We start from the raw sequence: 25,102 nt of genomic DNA, 5'->3' as shown, positions 1-25,102 counted from the left end.
GACACCACCTCGTATTCCGGACTTGGTTCACTTTGGATATTTTTCACTTAACATTCTTACCCAGTGGTTTGCGTGACTCATCCCCGGCCGGCTAACTCATTCCACGCCTTGCCTCAATGCTAATAGACTGCCCTGACCTCCAGCAACGTTAAAGTTAAAGTCCCAATTTTCGTCACACACACATCTGGGTGTGGTGAAATTTGTGCGTGTATATTTAACTAACAACCACGAAGGTGATACCCGCTCGAAGAACCGAGGTCTACTTTCTCCACCGAGGTTCTCCGCATATCTAAATAGCAAGTCCGGTCAGCTCGCCTGCACGGGCAAAAAAATGGAATACAGAAACATAATGCCGCCTGAATCAAACAGTCAAAGGTTGCCCCTCAAATTGCTTCCAATCCCCTTAACAAATCTGAGCGGCTATGAATAACTCAAGGAGCGTTCGTCTGCTGCGATTCCCCCCGCCGAGATGTCAAAGCCAGAATTACCTCCCCACGTGCCCATCTTTTCAGCTCTGGTAACATTCGGAGTGCTTGTTTTTTCCCCCGATGGACTCGATGCAGATAAATGACAGGCCGCTATCACCTGGATGCAGAATGGAAGGCGATGTTGACAAAACCACTTTGCTGCTTAATGCGTTGTATGCTTTTGTGGCTAGTTGAGTCGGGATCGTCTGGTATAGACTATCGCCTGGGAGCAAAGCGATGGACGGGCTGAGAGAATCGATGCCCGGCGTCGATGTTTCCTTTCTGGTGTTTTCCTCTGCAGAGCATCCGTGTTTTTCTTTTTTTAATGGGTTGCAGTATTTTCTTGGGCAGGAATAACACGGAGGCTTTTACTGACAAGTTTCACCCAGACAAGAGATTCATCGGCGAGCCGAAATAATGAAGTAATTGTCGATGGCCTCGTTTTGTAATTAAGACGCTTCCTTGGCTTTGTTGTGACTTGTTTTGCTAGGCCATTTTTTTTTCCGGCCATGTCGCGTCTGCTATCTCTTCCCGCGTGACTGACTCCTTTTTGCACGTCCTTTGGCTCCAGCTTTTCGCACCAAGCGTGCCTTTAATTACTCTGCGACACGACATACCACTTAGCACTCAGAATCCCCCTTCGCTGGCGTTACGCAAGCCCTCCCACACAAATACATTTTAAAACTACGGTACATATGTGAGTGCAAAAGTGTCCAAATGATTGATATTTTAGCAAAAGAAGTTGAGGCAAGAGTTTTCCAGAGATAAAACTTGGCCAGATGACACCCCGCAGCGAGAATGTGGGATGTTTACCGAATGATCAGCACACTCCACCGAAGCTAATCAGCCAATCACGGTTGGATTCTGCCTAAGAGGCCTGATTGGCTGATTAAGGCCAAACTCATCAACGTGCCACCCGCTGGCGGCTCAATCGCTTTGTTTCCTTTTATCTCAGAGTTTTTTTTTTTGTCTTTCATCAGCTTGTCAGGATGAGCAGTATTTGTGTTTAACACTGCCAAAAACACGATGCCCAGTTATATATACGTTGCAAAATTTCTGGAGAGTTTAGGCACTCTGTTGTTTCATTTGCCTCACATGAGGTCACGAGAGAGCTGCAAATTCTGCACGTTCGCAGAAATATCAGATTTATTCAAGACCTCACCTCCGTATCAAAGCTTTTAATTGGGCCAAAGCCAAATAAGGAAGGAGTGATTGGATTAGTATGCTTATGGAATTTGGAGGCAAGGGGGAGCACACATGTTGGTAGTAAATCAAACAACAAAAATAGCAAATTAGGGAGAAGTAATTATCGGGGGAAAAAAAACAAATAAAATAATGTTTGAATCCGTGCCTCCGAGCTGGCAAAAACAAACCTGTACAAATTGTATCGTTCTTTAACGTTTTTTTCTTCTGACACTAAAAGACTTATTTCCAGAATATAATGAATTGTTGACGAGTCCACATTTCAGTTTGTCTTTGGAAATCATGGCCATCGTGTCCGTCGAGCAACTAGATTTTTAGCAGCACAAATTTTAAAAGCCACCATTGGTCATGGTTCGACGGCGCGTCCTTGCCCTTGGCATGTGTAACTTTCATATTTCATACGTGACTTCACTTTGAATCGATTTATTTTGATTTCACCCGACCTAACCAATCGCCTTTTCACCTTTCAGATTTGTTCCTGACAACAGAAGGGCCCAAGTTTGAGACCTGGATCAGCAAGGTACTTTTTTTTTTTCTTCAAGCTCACCTCTATCGCCATAGATAAAAAGGTTAAGATAGATGAATACATAAATAAACAAGTAAATAAATAAATGGATAAATAAATAAAATAAAATAAATACATAAATAACTAAATAAATGGGTAAAGAATTAAATAAACAAAATAAATAAATAATGAACACTTTAACAACAGGTGGATTTGTGAATACTGAACCAAACGTATAGTGAGAATTACTCGCTGTGTTGAAGGATAGCTTTTGTTCTGCCAAACATTAGGATGATGCATTTCTTCTTCCTATTTTCCTCCTCTTCGCCGTCAACTGTGCCGAAATGGGACCTGGTGACTATTATTTTTGTCCCATTTAGCGCATTCAGCATTGACGATTTATTCGGAGGACTAACAACACTGTTGTGTTGTTCTTCGACCAACCGCCCCCCCTCCCTCTTTCCACCGCTCTCCTCCGCAACCTGAAGGTGTTAACTTGCTGATCTGAGACGATGAGTCATGAAGCACCCGCACCTCTGTTCATTTGTGATCTGTGAAGCTTCAGTGGGCTGCTGGATTGTCGGCTGCTGCTGCAGCAAGACTAGTTAATATTCCGCCGGTGCAGAGCCAGCGGAGACTGTGTGGCTGTTGTGTGTGTGTGCGTGTGTGTGTGTGCGGACGTGGGCCCTGCTTGAAATTCAGCAGGTTGAGGCACAAGGCGAGCAGCAGTGTATCTTATCGCAACGAGAGGGAAAGAGGCCCGCTCTGAAGAAACAGAACGAGGGTTGGGCGGGCTGCGAAATAGCGACAAGCCAGGAATTAAAAAAGAAAGGAAGAATGAGCAAATAAACGAGGGGAGCGTTTAGAATTTCAACCAGCCCCGCCCTTTTTATGCTCACCATGGATGTTCTCATTTGGCATGTCGAGGATGTCTCCATTGAGCTCGTTTGCTGGAAAATGATGTCCCACAAGATAATGACAAAAGAGGGAGACTATTAATGCTTTTTTTAAATTTTTAATATGACGCTAATTAGACGGCACAGCTTGCCTGAACTTGTCCCGATGGTCAAATTAAGTTTCAATCTTTTTTAGCGGTGTCATCAATTTTGTCCAGTCGTGTTTTATGAGTTTGTTTTTAAATAATTCTGTTGAATTCTTACTTGCACAATAAACTGGACCTATTTAGCTTTAGTGCTAAACCAGCTCAGTGTGAAAGGGGTACAAATTAAAACAAAAACAAACCGTTAAAAAATGCGACCATATTCATTTTGGCATATTTTTTTTCGGACAGAAAATTCATATTCAAATACTGCAATTTCACTTTCTCGACATTGTCTTTTATTATCTTGATGTTTTAATGATGTTCATTCCGATGGGAGAAACAAAAAGTGCATTTTAGCACGAGCTTGGTCGCAAAATGAAATAGACTCGTATTATTTTGCTCTTCCTGCATTCTGCCCACCCTCCCTCGTGTTTTAATGCGGGTATCTAAAAGCCAGGCGCTGAGAAGAACGAGGCGGAGGTCAACAAGCTGTAGTGAGGAGCGGTGTTTGTTAAAGGTCAACTTCCACGTCGACGACTATAACGCGAGAGAACTCGACTTTGCCGAATGACAAAGCCGCGCGCTTATTGAGCCGCTTCCAGTGCGCAAAACGACGAGCGGCTACGTAGCGCAGCCGCTGAATGTTAATCAATCACGTTGGCGGCTCCATTTTGTTGTCAGCCGTGACACTTTGCTCCGTGTTTCTCCATCATGAGTTTGGAGTCATGTGAACAGAAGGTAGTAGGAAGATGTCTTATCCTTTCATCTTTTTGCACGTCAAATCCACTGACACGCACGCACGGTTTCAATCGTGACATTGACCAATCAGCAGCCGGCGCCAGTCAATCACACTGGCCAAGATCTGAGCTTCAATTAGTTAGCACCCTTCTGTGTGCGGTGCTGTCTCTTTACATTTGCGTGACATGTAAGAATGTTTCGAACGGAATCTGTGACCGTGAAAAATTAAGAATGGAATATTCAATTCTTTTTCACTTGCATACATTTGGGAAATGAGTCGAAAAGACGAGTATATGGGTTGCGTCCATGACAAATTAAGCCTTTTTTTTTTTTTTCTATACTGCTTGTTTATTTTTCTGTTGTGAGCTCCTGGTGGCATGGGGATGAGGCCTATCACAGTGCTCCGTCGGTGTCTGCTCCATGAATTTGCATAGGCTCCTGTATTTTCAAGCTGGTCTTTATTTTCCATTTTTTATTATAAAATACATTATATAATAAAGTTTTAAAAAAATCAAACAATTTTTGTATTATTATTACCATTATTATTATTTTTATTATCATGTCTTTAATTTGTTGTGGTTTATGTCTGTAATTTTGTATTTCATTGAACATCATGACATAAGAAAGTCATTTCTATATCATGTTTTATTTTTCTTTCTTATGTTGCGTCAGGATGGCAACTTCAGCCGGGCAAGTGTTCTACCCGAAACTCCACCCTTCCCCACCGTGGGACAGTCATCCTTTGCTGATTTCGGTGAGTGCAAGACACACAGAATCCGTAGAATTCAAGTTGTTTGATACCTTTTATTCCAGGTAAATAGAGAGCCAGCCATCTTGGCAGGAACTCCGTTACTCATTAGTATCATTATACTGCCTTAATTGTTGTGTAACTCAATTGGGCAGCTCTTATTGACTGACCAATTGGAGAGAAAATTGTCAAAGTAACAAGCCTAAAAACCGAAAAGAGGCGCATCTTGTGCAGGACCGGATTTAACACCAGAGAGTCCCGCTTGGTGTGCGAGAGGCTCCCAGGCTAAGTCCCTTAAGCCTCCTCCGCATTTGAAGCGGGCTCATCCTGTAACTTTCTACCGCCTTCGCCATTGCCAGACGAGACTAATCTACACAACACACCGAAAGCACACACACTTTTGTGAAAGTCTTGAACAATCTTGGCTGGTGTGAGTCATTGTTCGTCTCGGTTTTACATTTTATTCCCCACGAATCTCCGCCGGCTCTCTTTAATCCCCGCGCTGCCACAAAAGTGGCCCGCGGGGTGCTCTTGACTGGGTTAACCTCGGACAGTCACTGTCGTGCTTTGTTTCTAAACAATCGGCCGCTCTGCGAGAGTGCAGCACTTAGGAATCACCAGGATAATACACACAAAACAAAAATGAACTTTAGTCTCTAGCATGAAGTGAAAATTTGGCTAGATGACCACATTAACTTTTTGCGGTGTAGGTGCTTTCACATTTGTGTCGCACTTTTCTTTTTAAAAACCCATTTGAAGATTTTGCTTTTTCGTGACTTAAGAACAGAAAAGAAGAGAAGAAGCATGGCTAAACATTCCTCTTTAGCCACGCTAGCCACACTAGCTAGCTTGCCGAATTTCGTTGTTAGCTAGCTGCCATGGCAAACCTAGCATATAGCATCAAGCAGTCAAGATTTTATTCATTGTCTATATTTATAAGATTTCTCACTTTAGTCAGTGTCTGTAGCATCTTGGTGGACTTATACAAAGCCACTGTTAATATTCAAGATTGATTTAATTTTTTGGGGTTTTATATATTTCGTATTGTTATTCTACACATTACTCCTTGCGTTCCCAGTCGATTTGTTGCATCACACACAATTGATTTGTTGCATCACACACAAAGCTTTCTTCACTTCTGGAAGTGGCACTGTAGCGACGCTGCTCTTGTTAGCTGAGAATGGAGGCCTGAGAGGGTCACTCCTCTTCTAATCTGTGAGGAGAGTGAAAGAGCGAGAGCTGCCTTCCTTGATGAAACGTCCCGTTATCAGTGATTCCGCTTGACCCGGCTCCTCCTCACCCTCTGTCATTCTCTTCAATGCCATCCCTTCTTCTCACGACTATCTCAACTGGCATTGGACCTAGTCACAGCGTGTGTATGAGGACTCTGGTACGTGGTCTGAATTCCTAAAGCGGGCTTTTCTCATGGGGGTAGAATGAAGGCGAGGTTAGAAGGAAGAAGCAGGCCGCTACGTGACCTCAGACTTCAGATACGGAGAGTTTTCATACGGCGAGACACAAATGTGATGTGATATTCAAACGCCGTATGTGCGTGCGTGTGTGTTCAGGTAAGCCGGCTTGTGAACAGACCACCCCCTACTCATCTTATTATATTGTGTTACATGCCAACCTCCCCACCTCTCATCCGCTGTGTTTCCCTCATCCCCCTCCGCGAATCTCTTCCTCCCTCATTTTGCCTCTCGTCAACCTTTCGTCGCCCGACGAGACCTGACTACACCGCGGCGCGTCTTGATGTGGGAATATTTTCCGACTCCTTTGCAAAAATACTGCACATCTATCAAATTTTGAGGAAATGTCTTGGGCATAGCCGCCTTCAGATCTGGTTTATGATAGGATCCAGGTCTGTACTGGAAAGTCCCACGCAATCAAAATTCATTTTCCTCCGGTTTAATGCGCAATATTAGTCAAAACGAGTCAGCGACGCGGTTTCACTTTGACATCTATTCAGTTTGTGAAATTCATCTTGACCTTCATCTTCCCAGCAACAGTCTGAAAGGTGTTTTTCTTTTTTTTCTCTTGCATTGACTTTCCACCTTTTCTCACTTTTGCTTCAAAGATGAATGCGTTCTTTTTTCCAAATGTAGCCTTCCCAATATGAAGAAGACTAGGGGGGTCATTGTCATACGTAATTAGGTTTTCAACTTCAGAAGTTGAAATCAAAGCGAATTTCAACCGACTTAACAACCCTAAAACGATTCAGGTTGGTTGGTACTCGCTTGTACCCCTTACGACGCTTTCATCAAACATGGGGTATACCCGCCAATCGTTTCGTCAGCCGAGCGGCCGCCGGATGAAAAGCGCTCCAGAGGAAGAGGCAGGCGGTGAACAAAGAGCGGCAAAGACGGACGCGGAGACGCACACGGGAGGAGGCGCCTCGAAGGGAGGAAGGCGGAAAAGGAGTGAAAGTGACAGACGAGAGTGAAGAAGCGCCATCGCGGGAATGAAAGCGATAGGGATAAAAGAGAGATGAAAGAAGGGATTCAAGGAGGAAAGGGCAGGTGGGACTGCCTTAGTTTTGCCTGGGGGGGCTGTAAAAACTGGTGGAGACAGTATGGCCTCTGAAAGACGGAATTTTCTCTCATTGTGTAGTCGTGAACAAATGTTCTTATTTTAAAACAGGAATGTGGACACTGTTCGTATAAATCATAGGTGTCAAACTCAAGGCCCCGGGGCCGCATCATTTTATGTGGCCCGCCGAGACTAACTGCGTTAACTTTATGTGTCGATACTAAAATTGCAAATTGTCTTCACTTTTAAAAATGGAGGTATTGCTAGCATGTTTTTATGACATTGCATTATTCATCAGTTTGTTGCGTAGCCTGTACTGTATATAAATATATGCGTTGACAGTCATAATGGCCCTCCGACGGAAACCATGAGTACAATGCGGCCCGCGACAAAATTGAGTTTGACACCCCTGGTATAAATTAACATTTTGACTGTTGAAAAAATTCCAGCACGATGTGATTTGCTTCCTTTTTCTACTTGATAACGCTGTCTTTGTGAATCTGTCAGATGGTGACGGCTACCAGGATCACCTCCTGCCCGTGTGCTTGGATGGAGCCTGCCAAACCAGCGGCATCTACCTGGCAAAGTCCGGCTCCAAAGAGGTACGCACACACACACACACACACACACACACACACACACACACACACACACACACACACACACATTAACTGAAACGACTTTACTGTATTTGACAAATCACTGCTCTCTCAATTTTCTATTTTGGTTTCTTCCACTGCAGTTTTTTTTGTCCACCAGAAATTCGCAAACACGCTTTTTGGCATTCTCAAAATCACCTAGTTGCAGTTTTTTGTAGGGGCACCTGTCCCACATTGTTTATGGATTAAATGCTTAGTTGTTGTTTTTATTCTTATTTTATTATTTTGAGAAACCACATCAGAAAACTGGATTAGTAACGTGTCTTCTTTTTTAAAAGCAAATGTGTAACTACAACTACACAACTGCAAAAAGTAAATCATACAACAGATTCCAATAAATGAAAAAAAACAACTTGAGAAAAAAGCAAAATATTATCAGCAATACAATTAAAATGTATAATTATAAGTTATTTTAGGTTAATTTATTTATTAATTTAGGCCAGTTCAGCAACAGTAATTCTACCAATTCATTTTTGCCTTCACTGCAGGCAACGTGTTTTTTTCTTGGATATTTTTCGAACACCGCAAGTCGGTTATGTAAGAAAATGATTTACAGCAGACGCGGGTGTCATTTGTCACAAAAAATAAACGTAGCTGAGAATTCAGGCGAGGAGAAATGAAAAACCTTTCTTTTTTTTGCGGGTGCAGGGGGACTTTTTAATCTAGACTTTCCCTCAAGAAAAAATAACATCCCTAGTGAGCACTTTGAAAACGTTCCCGTGCATGCTTAAAAGCTGCAGAATGAGACCGCTGATCATGTTCGGGAATCACAACTGTCATCTCGGCAGGTGGAAACATTGCCCTCTGCTTACTGTGTTACTTCTTTTGCATGTAAATTCACACTGCCGTCCACCCTCACACTTTTGTTTTTTTATTTTTCATGACTCCCCTTTGCACCAAAGCAGCAGAACACAACTACACTAAAACAGATCAAAATCATGTGCAGGACCTCAAATTAAAAAGTTTTTTTTTTGTTTGGGACTCTAACAGAGCAAACTTTAGAGGTCCCACTGGATTTACACTCAAGAATGGTTTTGAAGCACTGATGTTTAAATAATACACACACACACACACACAGTAGCGCCCACATTTGGTCTTTTCAGTTTGCATCCTACCAGTTGGCAGGACGCCTGACTCCCTTTTCATTCCATCTTCTTCCACCAGAGAACCAGTTTCCACTTGCTTATTCCCCCCACCCCTTCCCAATCCAAAATAGAAATGTTATCGGCTTATCCGCCATGTCCGCCCACACACGCACACACGTGCACAGTCAAGTATTCCTTGTAGACGCATTTCTCTCGTCTTGTCACACTTCAGTGTCAGCTACAAGAAACTGGTAAGAAAGAAATGATGGGGGCCAAGGTTAGCATAACACAAAGGTTAGCGAGCGAGAAGAGGAGGAGGAGCAGGTGTTATCATCGGTGATGAAAAGAAGAGTACACACGTTGACAAATTGAGGGAAGATGCAATGAAACATCCACAGAGGTAAACAAATTCATTCATAGTCGTTGGTCGGAATAAACGAAAAGGCTACGAACTTTCCAGGCCAATAGTTGGCCGTAATTTTTATTTCTTTTCAGTTCATGGCACTTATTTTGAGAGTTTTGCAGCCTGCAAAATGTTCTTTAAAAAGTGTTACATAGCTCATCAAAAGGGGTGAAGAGGAAATAGGACAGGCACATTAAGACGTTTTGCGAGGCTGTTCGTTACTAGACGGAGAGGGGATTGAATTATTTCCGCTTCCTTCATTACCACTTGAAATCCAACATGTCATCAGAGAGCAGCGGGAGGAAGATGAGAGCATGAATGAAGAAAAAATGAAAAACAATACTTGAGATACCCTTCGGGTTGTCAAGGAAGCCCCGCAGAGTCCAAACCGGTTCGTGTTGTATTTACATGCCTCTTGTTCAGTCCCAAAAGACCAATCGGTATCCACCCCCTGTTTTTTTTTTAACATCCAGCGGACCTTAAGTTCACTTGGCTCGAATAAAATAACAACAGGGAAGCTTCTACTTATTTCTGCCCTTTTAATATTTATTCCGACACAACCTTGCACGGTCATAAGGAGGTCTAATTGTGACCCGAGGACTGTCAATTAGCAAGTTGAGCAGGGCTCACATCCGCAGTTTACACAACAGCACCCGATTAGCTTCCGCTCTCCGAATACAAAAGAACCACCAGGCCAGGACAAGTTGAAAACTCATCACCTTAGCGTAAAAGCTCCACTCGTTGCGCATCCATCACCGGCACCATGGATCCCGCCTCTGCTCAAAACCACAGCCAGCTGGCCGGACGGACCAAAGGCCACGCCCAGTCCGCCCCGCTTAGCCGGTCGGTGGTCTTGGAGATGAGATGCTGACATATGGTCTCACTCCATCTCTGACTCCTGCTATGACCTCATTAACACCCACAAATCAAATCACGGCCACCCGTCAACCTTGTACGACGTGACCTTTAAACTCCTCGATATTTTCAAAAGACATCCCTTTTCTTTAGCAGCTGTCCGAATTAATTGTAGTAATTGTAATTAATTGAGCCACCAGAATCGCTCAATCATCATGTAGCAGACTAATAAAACTGAGGTCTTATTATTCAGTAAGCGACAATTTCACATTTCTTTTTTATAGTTGATTCACGGCAAAGTAATTAAGTCAATGTAGATTACTCAGTGACATCATTGATATATATATTTTTTTTAATTGTTAACTCACTTTACGTAAATCAGCAGTGTCCTTCAAAGTACGTTGGTGTGTGAACACATAGCAAAAAGCGGAACCTGAATGTTTATCCCTTGATTAAACGGGAATACATTTAAAAACATCTGCAATGAACGTTTCAGTAAAGCTTTCACAGATGGCACAAAACTTCTTCTATGCACCAGAAATAACAGAAACATGGAAGGCCCTTATTGCGTAACCCAGTTCCCAAAAGCTGTACAGTACAGTATCGCACTTCTAGTACCAACTTTGGGACACGTCTGTCATCACAAGCAAATGTAAAAAGTTTACAACAAATTTAAAACAGTTGAATAAATGTTAAAAAATACATATATATATTTTAGCTAGATGAATGTGCTGAAAAAAAGACACTTCTGAAGCGGTGAGAGATCAATGACATACTCAAAGTCAAGCATCGGCTCTTGGGCTTGCCTTGAACGTTACCCGCGATTTGCATTTCAACCACTTACCACCTCATTTGCATTTCTCTTCCTGCATTTGGGGGATTCACTCCCCCCCCTTTTTTTCTCGATTCATCCCATTTCAAATAAATCTCACTATATTTTAATAAGGGAATTGAGGACAGCCAAGTATCCTTATCATGACTCCGGAAATACTCAACTCGGCATTATGCGGGAGAGTTAAGAGTTGGGAGACTCAATTTTACGATTTAGGACTTGTTATGCTCAAATTTGTCAAATATTCAATTTAGGCTTCAGCTCAGTCTTGCCGGCTTTGATTAGATATTGTTTACAAGACAGTGATTCAAAAGACTTGTTTTGTGTTGCGCAATCAAACTCCAAGGACTTATCAAGGCCAACCCATCTAAAGTGAAAATATGGATTCAAGAATTTTTTTTTTTAATATTTATTCTCTCAAGTGTTTTTGCCCTTGTCTTCAATCTACATCATTTCCCAACATATTAACATCAGCCTTGAAATGCAACGCCTGAATAGGAAGCCGTCTCTTAACATGATCTAAATTGTCACTTAGAACAAAATGCTGTGCTATCAACAAAGCCTTTTTCTCATTGAGGCGCTCCTAATGCGATAAACATTTTCCTCGTCGTTATGGCTGCGGCATCATAAAAAGCCATTACTCGGTCACACGGCGCCTTTTAAAAGTAATTCAATTGCCTTGTTTTCTGTCGATCGTACGGCGGCTCCCCGGCGTTAACCCTGAAACTCTGGCGCTCCTTTTAATTTATTGGCCCAATGAAGCGACAGTAAGTCGACGGGAGTCTGTCTGCCTGTTTGTGGGTTTGCTTTGACATTTTCAGATTTTGGTGATTTTCATAATAATTTGAAAAACAAGTGACAATCGTGGTCAGTCGTTAGCAAATATCTTACCCAGTTTGCCTTTACAGCTTAAAATGAAATCTACAATTGCCAATAATTGTGCTGCCACCTAAATTACGGCATGCGAACCCTAGTTTGAAAAACCGTAGCGTTTACGTCCTGGGATTACTTCACCGGTGCAAATACCATCAAATGCCTTAACTAGGTCGTTTGGATCTGAACACTCCCATGTTCATATCGTGACATTTGAGCTAGCCTCCAGCCACTTCTTTTTGCAGTTTTCATGGACCTAACTTCATCCGTAAGAACTCAACATAACTGCTATGTGAACGCCAAGAAATAACCGCGTCACGGTCTGCTGTCAGTTTTGATTCATTTTCCATCCACTGCGTGTCGGGTGACACCACGCTAATTGGATAGCCGCACAATACAGATAAGCCATGAAGCACACAAAGACCAAAGAGATCTTTTTTTTTTTTACTGTGCAATATTTTTCCAACTCAGTTCATGCCATTTTTGTCCGCCTTTTGTGTTCAAGCAATACAATACAGAATGATCTTACCCGCAATCTCGCTATTATCCAGGGAGCTATGAATCGGTGACAATAATGTAATTGCTTCAAGCAGTAGCATAGTGATTCATATCACCAACTACCTCACAGGTTTATTCTGAACTTAGCCAGCTATCCCAAAGTCTTTGAAGAAAAAGTTGAATCATTTTGCTGATCTTCCGATGTGGCATCCCACAAGGCTCTCTTCGAGGCACTCATCTCTTTTCTGTGTTTTGAATTAATCCCGAACCTTTTTTTGCATTCACATTCAACAACCTTAAACTGCGACTTTTAAAGAGGCTGGTTGATACCACTCCAAACTTTTTACAAAGCCTCTAACACAAACTTTTAACTTGTAGCCTCAAAGTCGACTTGATTCTTCCCCCATCTGGCTATAAGTGTGCCCAGGTGGACTGGCTAACATTGTGTGCTTTCTGCCAGGCATTGTCATCGTGAGCATTTCAAGCTCTCCAGAGCAGCAGTACTAAACACGGCTAAGCTTTTCGCTGCTGTCTTAAAGTGCTTTGCAAGCCATCAGTGGAAGATTGTTTAATGGGTGAGCCGGGGAATTTCATTTCCAAACTTTTCAAAAGTCTTCCCAGAAAAACGAGCCAGGTAACTTCTTGGTTTTCTTTCAAACTAATTCTAATCATAAAATAATGTAATGGATTTGTATTGTGCTTTTCTATAGAAGCCTATACTTACGTAAGTATCCACAGCCGTATCAACATAAATCTATCAAATGACCCCAGCTGAAATTGTAAACTCTAACATAAATCTCACCTTTATCCCTCATCCTACCCCGATTAGAGCTTTCGAGTCCTCGTACATGAATAGAAGCAGCCTTGATTGAGTTGATATCAAAGACACTTAAAGTCGCTCAAAGGTAAACTCAAAATGTCTTCATTAGGTCGACGCCTCGTTTAATGAATCTGATTTTCCACCCTTTCATCTTTTAAGGGGGAATAGCCGATGACATCGGTAGGATTTACATCTTTATAGCTGATTTTATCAGCAGTTAAGCTCATCTGCGTTCCGCAGACATTCTGCTGCTAGTTAGCGTTATTAGCTGCACTTTAGGTGAGCGTCGCTGCGGTGGTTCCCGTCGCACCTGCTCTCTATTTAACATTCATGAATACTTTATACCCACTAGCATCTGGCTTTACTCCCTGCTAGGCCAGACACACACACACACACACACACACACACACACACACATTTGGCAGGTTCTAAATTGATCTTTCACTGTCACTTTGAATCTCATTAAATCCGTGCTAAATCTAGACCACTGAGACAAAGCTCAACGTTGAGTGTTTGATTTATTGCCAATCAGCGCATTCAATAATTGTGCCATTGTTCTGGACTCCCATAAAAGGTCAATTCAAAAATAATTTCCCGTTTTATAATAAAAAGATGGAAATCAACTGTTTTCTTCTGAGTCAACAATTAGTCAAAGAAACAATCGACAAATTAATCGATGATTGAAATCGAGCCTGCACGGAACAATGTCGGGGATATAAGTGTGCTCTTGCAGTGGTGTCATGGTGATAACAAGGGATAATTAGAGTCTCCTTTTCCCCTCGCCAGCATGCGTCCTGGCCCTTTGCGTGCAATTCGATCCATCAGCCACTAATTGTAACCTTCGCCACGACAGAGGGGGAGCTCGTCACTCGTTGAACGTCATTAACGTGAAATCTTCTTCCGCTGTGTGAAACGGCCTCATGTACATTTTTAATTTCCATCAGCCCAAAGCAGAGAGGTGACAGCTCCCCTTCTGCTCGGCGAAACGGAAATCATAGGAAGCGAGAGGTGGTAATGGTACCGCAGAGGTTGTTATAAAGGGACGTTTACGCCGTTACTTTTACTGTTCCCACTAATGCCATCAGTCACAATGCAGAACTGGAGCAGCAAAAAGAAAAATTCCAAATTCCTTGGACTGAAATTACACAGAAAATTTACCGTTTCAAACTTTTTGGGGCCAATTCACGTTTATATTTCTTAAGGAATTTACCCAAATAAGCCTCAAGCAGGTCTCCTGATTATCAAACTTTTCTGCATCAAGAAGTCTTATTCTTATTTATTGATTTATATATTATTGTCACATTGCGTAATGTATTATTCGTGTCCTTTCCAGTGGGTCCCCGTCCTATCCGATTTCCAACAGAGGGGGACGGTATGGAGTTTTGTGCCAGGAAAGCCCAACCAGCCTATGTCCTTGCACCTAGGGGACTACAACTTGGACGGCTTCCCTGACGCCCTGGTGGTCCTCCGCAACACCAGCGGCAGGTAGGACTACCTTGAAAATGCCCCTCCACATATCATGAATCCATAATGCACCATTTCTATTGAAAAATATGTCCAGTAAATGGATTACATGGAGATTTGGCACATTTGGCACTAATCTTGTCATCTGTGATTCTGTCGCTGTAGCAAGACCTCAGCCACAACATTCAGTGCCGGAACATTGAGTGTTGTGTTGCCTAATAATTCTTACTACAAAGACTTGTAGTGCAACTGAGACAGGAGATACATTTTTGTTTTATTTTTATATTTCTATCTTTTTCATATAAAATTTGAATTTATATATATAATGATATTATAAATTAAATTATTTCTCTTATAAAATTATATAATTATTTTGGGGGTTTTTTCAAATTATTTTTTCGTTATTTTGTACTGTAAACTAAATGAGTTTTACTCGGTCGTAAAAATGTGTAGGTCGTGCAGCACTTTCATACATACATCACCTCATAAATAACTGCATTCCGCCCACCATCCCAGCCCCACTTATACTCCATTCCTGATGCGTTTCATGGTCGTGAGTAGCGAGGTATCAACATTAATTCAGTCAGTCTGAGCACGGCCCTGCACCAGAGAAAGAAGGCAGCTAAGGTGAGCGTGATCTTCAGCATGCAGACGTAGACGCTGATAAGAAAACCCTTTTAAAAGTCATTACGCCATGTGCCTAGACCTGCACACCGCCGACACCAAAGTAGGTGCATTCGTGTGCATCAGTGTGTGTGGGTGTTTGCGTTGAAAGACCTTATATGGATTATCTTAAGAGATGAAGATAAGATACTGAAGAGGTCAGAGCTGCGATCATTGATGCATACTGATTGATGTGACTGTGCTATGGCCCATTGTCAGAGACTGTAGAAAAGTGAGTAAGAGCCTCAAAAGATATACACACACATTCAAACCCTACATTCTGGGTAAAGCTGTAAATAATCATTGCTAAGTCCCGCCCGGCTTAACCCTTGTACGTCCAACCCACCCCACCCCTGCCATGAAGAAATGACTGAGGTCTCACCAGAACTAATCACACGAGCTGCTCCAGCTCCCTCTTCCATTTCCGCCATATTTGTAAACCCACTGGCGTCTTAATCCTGCCAGCAGCAAACATATAACCTACTCGCCTCAAGTGAGTGATACCGGGGCTTCCTGGTGAAAATTCAGGATGAGCCTCAATATGATCTCTTGGTGTTAAAATATGAACAGCATGGTGAGGAGGATTGTTGAAATACCATTTCTTACTGAAACTGCTTTTTGTGACATTTGTGTTTGGTAGTGTCTGTCAAATATGTGCTTTGGGTTAATAAAGGTTAGCAAACACCGGATCAATCTATTGAAAATACATCAGCCTGGTTTGCTGTCATGTTTGGACTAAATCCTAAAGTTCATTGAATGGTAATAAACAGGCTTAGTCGCAGGTTCAAAGTGGCCTTTGAAATCGAGGTTGGAATCGATAATCACGGCAAGATTTAAGTTCGGATATGGAAGTATACGCTTGGAAGAAATGAGGCGGAAATCATTTCAAGGCCGAGCGGAGCCTTTGAGACTCAAACGATGAATCTTTTGGGACTCGCCTGACATTCACCGCTTGGAATATTGCAATAAATGTGGAGCTGATAGCCACCAAGGCTAACCCTAACGCAATTTATGTTAGTGATTGTATCAATGTGTCCTGTCGCACATCTATGATTTCCTCCCGAGCAAATATTTAGACAGCGCACACTTAAATCCAAGCTCTCGTGCTCCCTCAGCCTTTTCATCTTCTCGCTGTTTTATTTTTAGCAGCTTTCACAAGTGCTCGCCATCATGAGTAAAGACTCTTTTTTTAAATGACACATTTGGGAGATAAAAAAAAGATATGCTCAAAGTCTCCACGGGTGCCTGATAGAATCTCGACTGTTTGCCAGTGCAGTCTTGCCTTCCCACAGCGTTTCCACAAAATGACCATCATGACTGAGTTAAATGGATTCGAGTAGTGACAGAGTAGATTGATTTTTATGGACTTGTGTGACTCAGAGATGCTTTCTGAAGTGATTCGGTTCACATGAATCTCTTGTGTCGCCAGTCAGTACAATTGTCTGTGGCGTTTTTTGTAATTTCTCAAAAGTCAGTGAAATGATACCTCGGTATAAAATACATTTATTTAAGATTCAACAGATCTTTCCTGTAAATCCCGCAACTAAAGTCACGAAATAAGCCGATTAAGGTGAATCGACCGAGCCTGCTCATTTCTGTCAGGAGACTGAATCATTTGAGGCTGCAGTAATTCCATTGAGTTGGATAATTCCGGTAAGTGAACGAGTACTCCCGAAACATCCGAATCTGCTGTTTTCTGTGAGTACGCTAACGCTAGTGCATTTCTGGTAACCCCATTTTAACACACTGGAGTTTGATTGACAGGCAGTTCATAAGACTCTTCTTAACGTTTTTCAGAATCATTTCAAATTACGGTTTATGTTCTTGATGTGACCTTTAAGTAATTGCCATTGGATTTTCCCCATTTATCTTATCTCAGCTCCTTGACTCATTATCAACGTGGATATTTATTCACCTTATGGATTTGCTGATTTGTGTTAATGCTATGTGTACATTAGGCACATATTTGCACGATTCTTGTGGATTGGTGCGTTCTGTTAACCGGCAACGTCAAACACAACCACGGCTCGCATCGATACCTTACGTGGGTCAGACAACGCTTTCAAATAATTGGATGTAAGATTTAAGATGGGATGTTTAATTGGTATTAGGATTATTACAGCATTGGAGGAGGGGTGAACTGTATTGGGTGAATAATAGGCAACATCTGCAGAAGAACCACGTTGACATTAGTGTCGGTCATCCGAGTCCGTTTGAGTTACCGTCGTCCTCTTCTGCACCAGGGTGTCATTTGCACCGGCGGCTCCTAAAAGCAACAAGCATTAAATCCAGGTCACGGGACAGACAGCGCCTCCAGACCTTGGCTCATCCCTTGAGTGTGTGTTGAGCATTGTTGAAACACAAACTCTCAGGCTGCACAAAAGCTAAGCGTGTTGGGATTAAGAGAAAAAATTGAATTTTGGAGAGTGGCTACACACATGCTTTGTGTTTGAAGAAAAGACAAAAATCCATTCATTAATTTTGGATTGACATTTAGATTTGTAGGTAGATAGATATTTGGGTAATTTTGTGGATTAGGTAGTCCATTAGATTGGTACAGTGGTTGGTTAGTTGTGGGTTATGTTTTTTTCAGGTTTCTGTTAGGTAGATGGTTGGTTGATTGGTGAGTCAGTCCAGTAATTTAGTTTGTGAGGTAATAAAATTAAAAATTGATCTCCATGCCTATCGTCATGGTACACTCATGGTCATGAATATCTAAATTATGTCAAGTTGTGTAGAAGTTTTCTGATTGTTTTAGCAGTGACATTTGCTTATAAATAGCGTTTTATCCCAAGCAGTCATCATGTTGATTCTTCTTGTTCACGCATGACAATATGGCATCTTGATTAAAAAGCCACAGAGGTCATGGGACTTAGACCCCAGCGGATGATTCTGTGTCAGAAAAGATTACATGCCAAAGAGGAGCGTGATTGACACCCTCATCTCATGGCATCAGATATCTTTGCATTTAATGGGAGATGAAAGAGGGCTTGGAATGGCATTTAGCAAGGACGTTATGCAAAGTGGGAAGAAAAAAAAACATGCTACTCTAGTGTTTCCTTATTTGGGGTGTAACAGCCTGCTAACTTGCTGCTAACTGCTAACGCTTACCAATAACATTAACAGAAGTCTTCAAAATATATTCGCTTCCTCCGTAAAGACGTGAAACTACCATGAATGATGCTATCCCAGTGCCGGCAAAGAGATTTAATGAGCCATTCACTGTCTACAAAGATTTGCATTACTTCTTTTTGACATACTCAACCCATCAATGTTTATAGGGCACAAAAACAACCACAACCGTAACAAAGTGGTGTTTGCAAGCAGCCAATAAAATAGCCAAGTATTATTATTATTATAGTTTCAGATGCAGCAAAATTTAGCTTATAAAAACATAAAAGTCAAAAACATGCTAAAATAATAGAAATAATGGTAAGTTGGTGAGTTAGCGTGTACATTCGTCAAACGGTTATTAGGTCGACCGGCTCGTTAGCTAGTGTTTCTGATCAAAGTTAGCATTGTGCATCTCCGCTTGAAAAGTTTGCGATGCTCATTACCTCCACCTACAGGACTGGAGGTGCTGAGAATGTCTTTTCGGCGCTTATGTTCACAATGGTTTCTTTAATTACAAACTCAATCCCCAGTGAGGATTGTGTGTCTCTCTCTGTGTAGCATTTGCAGTACTCTGGGGGTCTCGGATAGCATTGGAGGGGAGCAATCCTCGCTGAAGCAAGCGTATAAACACACAGGAGAGCAATTATCTCATATATTCTTTCATTTTTGTAAATTTTCCTGTCAGAGATACTCCGCGGGAAAAGATAATGGCTCCCTCTTTGACTAACCCATTTAACATTCAAAATTAATTACATCTTCCTCATTACGCTTTTGTGGCTCTCAGAGGGGCCTTGAAGGGTCCGGGTACTTAGAGTACATATGTCTCGGCACATCAAATTATACATCATCGTATATCATGGTAGTGTCATGTGGATGGAAAGAAAATGTTTTCTACTGCAAGGGACACTCAATTTTCCCTAATAGTCTTACATAATGGTGTAAAAATGAAAAAAGCTCGGAAATTATAGTTCTTTTCCATTAACACTGGTACACAAAAACACACACTGAAGCATTCTGTTTATTGAGACTAATTTCTTCTTTTTAAAAAACAAGTTGAAAAAAGTATGGGCGAATAAAAGCCAATTAAAAAGCAAAATCCATTTGCGCATTAAAAATCAATGGTTGGAATATTTTGAGAACATTCTCTGAAAGGCTTTTTTTTTTCCTCCCCCCAATGAAAATGTTCCAATGTTCTATTTTTGTCTGAAATCCTACTAAAGCGTATTGAAAGCAGGCTACTTGACAGCAATGTCAGCATTACCGCGTCGAGAGAAGCGAAAGCAATTTGAGCCGAGTTTCAAAAATGACTTTGATCCACGCTGATGGAGATCAGCTCGGAATGTTACCATGGCGACACACACGGAAGGAGCGCGTGTGTTTGTGTGTGTTTTATTTAGCACAGACAAAACACTTGACAAAGGAGTCAAGGTCCCGCTGGCAGTAAGCGTTCACCCAAGGCCAGCAGAAAATGTGCTTTATTGTTCTCTCAACGTCTTTTGCTTTTCAATGGCACTGTTGAATTAGGTTATAAAATCATTAAGTCCCAATTTAAGCACCAATGGCAGAAGAGTGCAGACCTCGCTCAAGGTCTGAATAATCCTAATTCAACTACTTCCAATGTACAGTACACTTCTAGTTTAAGGATTCACTGAGAAAATAACAACCATCGCTGCCATTAATTTACTCAATTGCAGCGGGATGAAAGAGGCCCAAGAGTTAAACGAACTTTCAAAATGATTCCAAGATTAGAATTAAGGCTTTGGATATGGGGACAAAACCTGAGTTCAAAACATCTGCCATTTCCACTTTTTGGATTGTTTGTTTTTTTCCTGTGGGGGTTACCAAGCGATCTATGAGGGAGGCATTTATTTCTTAAATTGGCGGCACAACGACGACTAAATGGATATCGACCCGGATCTCAGTCTACAAATTACATAGGGGTGGGGGTCTTGCCGCAGGAATCAGTTCAATTGTTTCTACGTTAGCCTTCTCTTGAAGAGTTGATGTGACTTTTCGGTCTGTTTATCCGTCTTCACAGTAAATTCCCATGGGTTCGTCCCGCTACGGAAATCAGGTACATCTTTTTCCCCCCGTGTCACCCTGCTCGTGAGTTAGCAACTGACTTTGGAGTGGACTCCATTTTAAATTCGAATTTAGCCCCTATTGCTCATTGCAGGGAGTCAGAGTGGGAGCACTTAGGCTGAGTTATAGCCTTTGTGCTAAGTTCTAATGCTACCACCACAAATCATCATTAGCAAAGCAGAGCACACCCGGGGAATGAGGGGGAGAAAATGTAAAGTACCCCCATCTCTTTTTGGAAAGTGGGACATTGAACACAAAGACACAGTGCCGGTCTGTCCGGTGGACTCCCTCGTCCACTTCACACTTCCAACTCCAGAGAGGCCGAGCATCATGCCGCCTCTCAACGTTTGATGCAGAATGGGTCCGCCCGGCTTTCATGAGACCGCCAGGAAAAAAAAAAATGTGGGGGGGGGGCTGTAAATGTCACCCGCCGACCTCGCGACGCACACGTTGAGCTATTTTGAGAAGGCGAAATGAGGTCACAGATGGAAAACGGCTGAACCGGAGCAACTCCCAGCGAAGCACCTGACACCGAACGAGGCGTTTAAATCGTCATTTAATGTCACGCTTTTCATCAAACGGGTTTTTGAGCGCCCATCAGCAAGATGAGCCTCGGTGAGGTGAAGAGAAAAATGTGAATTCAACGCCAGCCGGATAATAAGAAAAATATTTCTGCTGGAAGTTGTCCCTACATCAAGCCGCAATGGTCTTAAGATGTTCTTACACAGCGTTATGTTGTTGTAAACATAGCACAATGACATTCATATCTGTATCATGTGCAGGAAATCTTCACGACCTCTCAACCCTAAAGTAAATCTCTTCAGGATAGGACCTTCATCACACACATGGTTTATACCTGGTTTGACTAAATCCTAACTTTTACCGTATCAACGATGAGTCGACTCTTGTGTGTTTATATCTCGGTTTGTGTGTCTTGCCGTTTATCTGTATGCGGCCCAACCGAGCAGCTGCCAAGAGCTTAGCGGGCTGTTGCTAGGCGATGCCATATCAGATCAGTCCTCTGGTTGTCGGCGTCATCGTCTTGTTGTTTTCTGTGTTTTGTTTTTTCTTTTCTTTATAGACAACACTGATGTTTGCCTTGTTAGTCCACCGCACTGTTGTCTTTAACCGCCGGGCGCCTCTCAGAACAGAGATAATCAATTTATATTTGCCGTAGTGCGTTTTACACAAAGCCGTTTCTAATATTTGGGTAATCCTGTCATATTGTATGTCGAGTAGTCCGATCATGACAGTAACAAGAAGCTCCCGTGAGGTGTTTTTACTACAACAGAACCTTTAATCCCACAATCCCACCGTTGCCGCAACGGCATCGACACTCCGCCGCGCTCAACTAATCGTGGGCATATAAAAGGATCGCCGGGATTACGTCAGATAATCCTGTTTTCCCCCGAGTCGTCCCCCATGCTTTTTAGGACTCAAAGAATGCACACTTAGTCGCTGGAGTCTACTCTGTCAACTCACAGTAACATCGACAAGAACGGGGGCCATCATGCTAACCGCTAACTCAGCTAATACTCCATTTACTCTTTTGTCCCTTTACCCAACACGGTCAGCATGGAAACCAAGTAACGAAATTATGCAGTGGTGTGAGTTTTTGCTCGTGTCCATGGCTGTGATGTAGAAAAGTCAAAGCGGTGCAGATCAAGCAGCAGATGGTCGGGTTAATGGAGCTTGGAAACCAGCGCGTGAATCGGCAGATCACAGCTTAGCATTCGCCCGACGCAGCCTGGTAGCACTTTCTCAAAACGATCATCTGTCTGAGCTCCCGCTGGCCAAGCGCCCCCTCCGGGGACCAATTAGATGGGTGGAGGGAAGCGCTAGGAATCACAGACTCCCTACAGACATGCAGTTTGTCCTAATTGATGCCCCAAAGGAACTCGAGCACACCTTGACACGAAAATCGCAAGATGTCGTTTTGCTTGAAAATGATTCATTTGCCCGCACTTTGGGTCAACTATGATTATTAATTAAACATCACTGAAGAATTCAGAGAAGATTCCAGGTGACTCATTGACCTGCATCAATTCATGAAGATTGATTTAAGATTTGTCGAATACATTTCTGGACAATCAGTTTCCTCCATAGAAAATAGAAATATTCTTTTGCAAGCAGAATAGTAGGATCCAAATGACAATGCGTTTTGTATTTGTTTGTGTCCATACGTGTGGGTATGTTCTCCACCTCATGACTTTGAGTTCACCTCCCCCTCTGCAGCGCTGAGAGGAGTTTATTTGAAGCCTAACAATACCAGAAAGGACGCAAACATACACCATAGTGGAAAGGGCTTCTACACACACTCTCCAAACTGTCAATACACAGCAAATGCTTCCAGATTAAACGGCAGCAGACATGTTCTAAACCTCCAGATCTCAACATATACACTTTATATGTGCAATTGGTGCGGTTTAATCCAGCTCAAGTCCCGCCCCCCCCCCTTTAGCCCCCAGTTGCCCCCGCCCCCATCCGTCCATCTGATTCGCCGAGCTCTTATGTCGACAAACTTAACATTTGACATGACCCAAAGTCGCAGTGTTGTTTTTAATCAGCGACTTGGATTCTTTAAGAATGAATCACTTTGCTCCGCCTCCTGGTGAAATCTACAGCATTGTCTCTGTGAAGGAAGCGATCTGCTGTGAATTTATTTTATCTTGAAGGCTAATTTAGCCACCTGATCTTGCATGCAATCAATCAATTACCTCTTGGACACATTGTGTTCTTCATCCAAGTTGATTTCCACTTAGTTTATATTTTTTACGCCTATCTTATCAGTCATCTGCTCAAAATAGTCCATTATCCATCTTTTTTTTCCCATTCATTCAATTTACAGCTTCGCACACAGAGCCAAGGTGTCATCAATCTCTCTGCTTGTAAACAGTATCCAGCCACACAACTATATTTGATCTACATTCTCTTTTTACAAATACAGGGTGCCGGTCATTTTCAAACAAAGCCATCGTAGTCAGCCTTCAGACAATTATAATGGCACTCATAATGGTCTTGTATCTATTTGAATTCTTTACTGCATTCCTTCAAAAGTGGTTTCCATATTTTTTGGGAAACTGAATTATTTTTGAAATATTTTTTCACCTTACTGTGTGGTCTATATTAAATATGTATTTTGTAAATAGACAAAAGATGGCAGATTATTGCCATTCATTTCGTGTAATTTTAAGGAAAAATATGGTATTGGGATCTATATCATTATTGGGATATGAACTTGAATTAATAGATATAACAGATATAAAAACTTAATTGAACTCAAGATATAAATCTGTGTCGACGTCGCAAACAAGTACAATACCCGCCGTTTTTTTGTTTTGTTTTTGTGCGCGCCCACAAGGCTCAACGGCGTTTGTGTCAACCACTTAAACATCAGTCGACATTTTACCCTGGCAAACGTTCCAACACTCGGAGTTGCGTTCAATGTTCTCTCAGCAGACGCCTTGCACACCTTCAACGCACGCCAAAGACACGTTGCCAGCCAAAAGAAAGTCGTCTCAAAACCTTTCACCGTTATGTTCTATTTTTAAAGTGTTTTTTTTGTGTGTGTGTTGCTCCCACTGAGATGCAAACAGAGAGGGAGCTCGTCTCAAAAGACACGAGGATGGAGATTGGAAGGGAGGCGGTTCCAATCCCCCCGAGAATTAAAGCCAAACGGCGACAGAAACAAGTGAAGACGGAGTGGAATTTAGAGATGTGCATTTTAGAACTCTGCCGGGGTTGCTAACTAATGAACAAATATATGCAACTCATTTAACAACGTTGCTGCATTTCCATTCCATTTTCTATCTCTAAAAAGGACACCTATCTATGTAGCCATTTTACTTTGGTATCCCAAATGAAACCCCTCAACCCAGTTTCACTTAGCAAATTTGGTCGGCCTGTCTATTATGAGTAGACCCGCAAAAAAAGCTCTTTAAATCATTGTAGCCATTCGCATGTAAACTATTTTCATCACTTTGCCTTTGAATGTCGTTAACATGTCTTTTGTGTTTGTTTGCTGGTTCCAGTGCTCAGCAGGCTTTCCTTTTGGAGAACGTCCCATGCACCAGCTCCTCTCTGCCCTGCCAGAGCGTTGGCCGGATGTTCCGCATCCACTGGGACCAATCCGACCTGGGCGCCATCCCCAACGCCGTCATGGCCACCTTCTTTGACATCTACGAGGACGTGAGTAGAGCCTTGTTCTTCTTCTGCCTCTTGACCTCGCTTTTTCTGCGACCTCTGTTATTACTGATGGCAGCAGATGGAGCATAAGAACAAGAAGAAATCCAACTTCGCACACAGAATATGAGCTTCCCTTCTAAAGCGGAAAAGTGGATTAAGTCTTAAGCTTTTCCACCACTCGTATCAACAAAAATGACTTTCTTGCCGGACTAAAAGTCGTACTTGAACCGTGTGTGTGTGCGTGTGTCTCTTTGTGTCTTGTTTTGTGTGTGTATGAATAACAGTGCTTCTCTCCGTGTGTGTGTGGATCTTTGTGTGCGTTCTGTGTCAGGGGCAT

At 42.3% G+C, this 25,102-nt stretch overlaps 1 protein-coding gene across 1 annotated transcript in view; it reads left to right on the top strand.

Moving 5' to 3' along the window:
- The window catches only part of itfg1 (integrin alpha FG-GAP repeat containing 1), a 48,902-nt gene that overhangs the window by 6,114 nt on the left and 17,686 nt on the right, over positions 1 to 25,102 (top strand). The window contains exons 7-11 of the mRNA XM_037246576.1: positions 2,141 to 2,190; positions 4,628 to 4,709; positions 7,740 to 7,834; positions 14,591 to 14,742; positions 24,612 to 24,768. Coding sequence (XP_037102471.1) covers positions 2,141 to 2,190; positions 4,628 to 4,709; positions 7,740 to 7,834; positions 14,591 to 14,742; positions 24,612 to 24,768 — 536 coding nt within the window. The remainder of the gene's footprint in view (positions 1 to 2,140; positions 2,191 to 4,627; positions 4,710 to 7,739; positions 7,835 to 14,590; positions 14,743 to 24,611; positions 24,769 to 25,102) is intronic.

Source organism: Syngnathus acus, chromosome 3 (genome assembly GCF_901709675.1).
Source record: "Syngnathus acus chromosome 3, fSynAcu1.2, whole genome shotgun sequence".
Classification (NCBI taxonomy): domain Eukaryota; kingdom Metazoa; phylum Chordata; class Actinopteri; order Syngnathiformes; family Syngnathidae; genus Syngnathus; species Syngnathus acus.
Note: the sequence above shows the minus strand (reverse complement) of the source record. Positions and strands in the feature narration are given on the sequence as shown.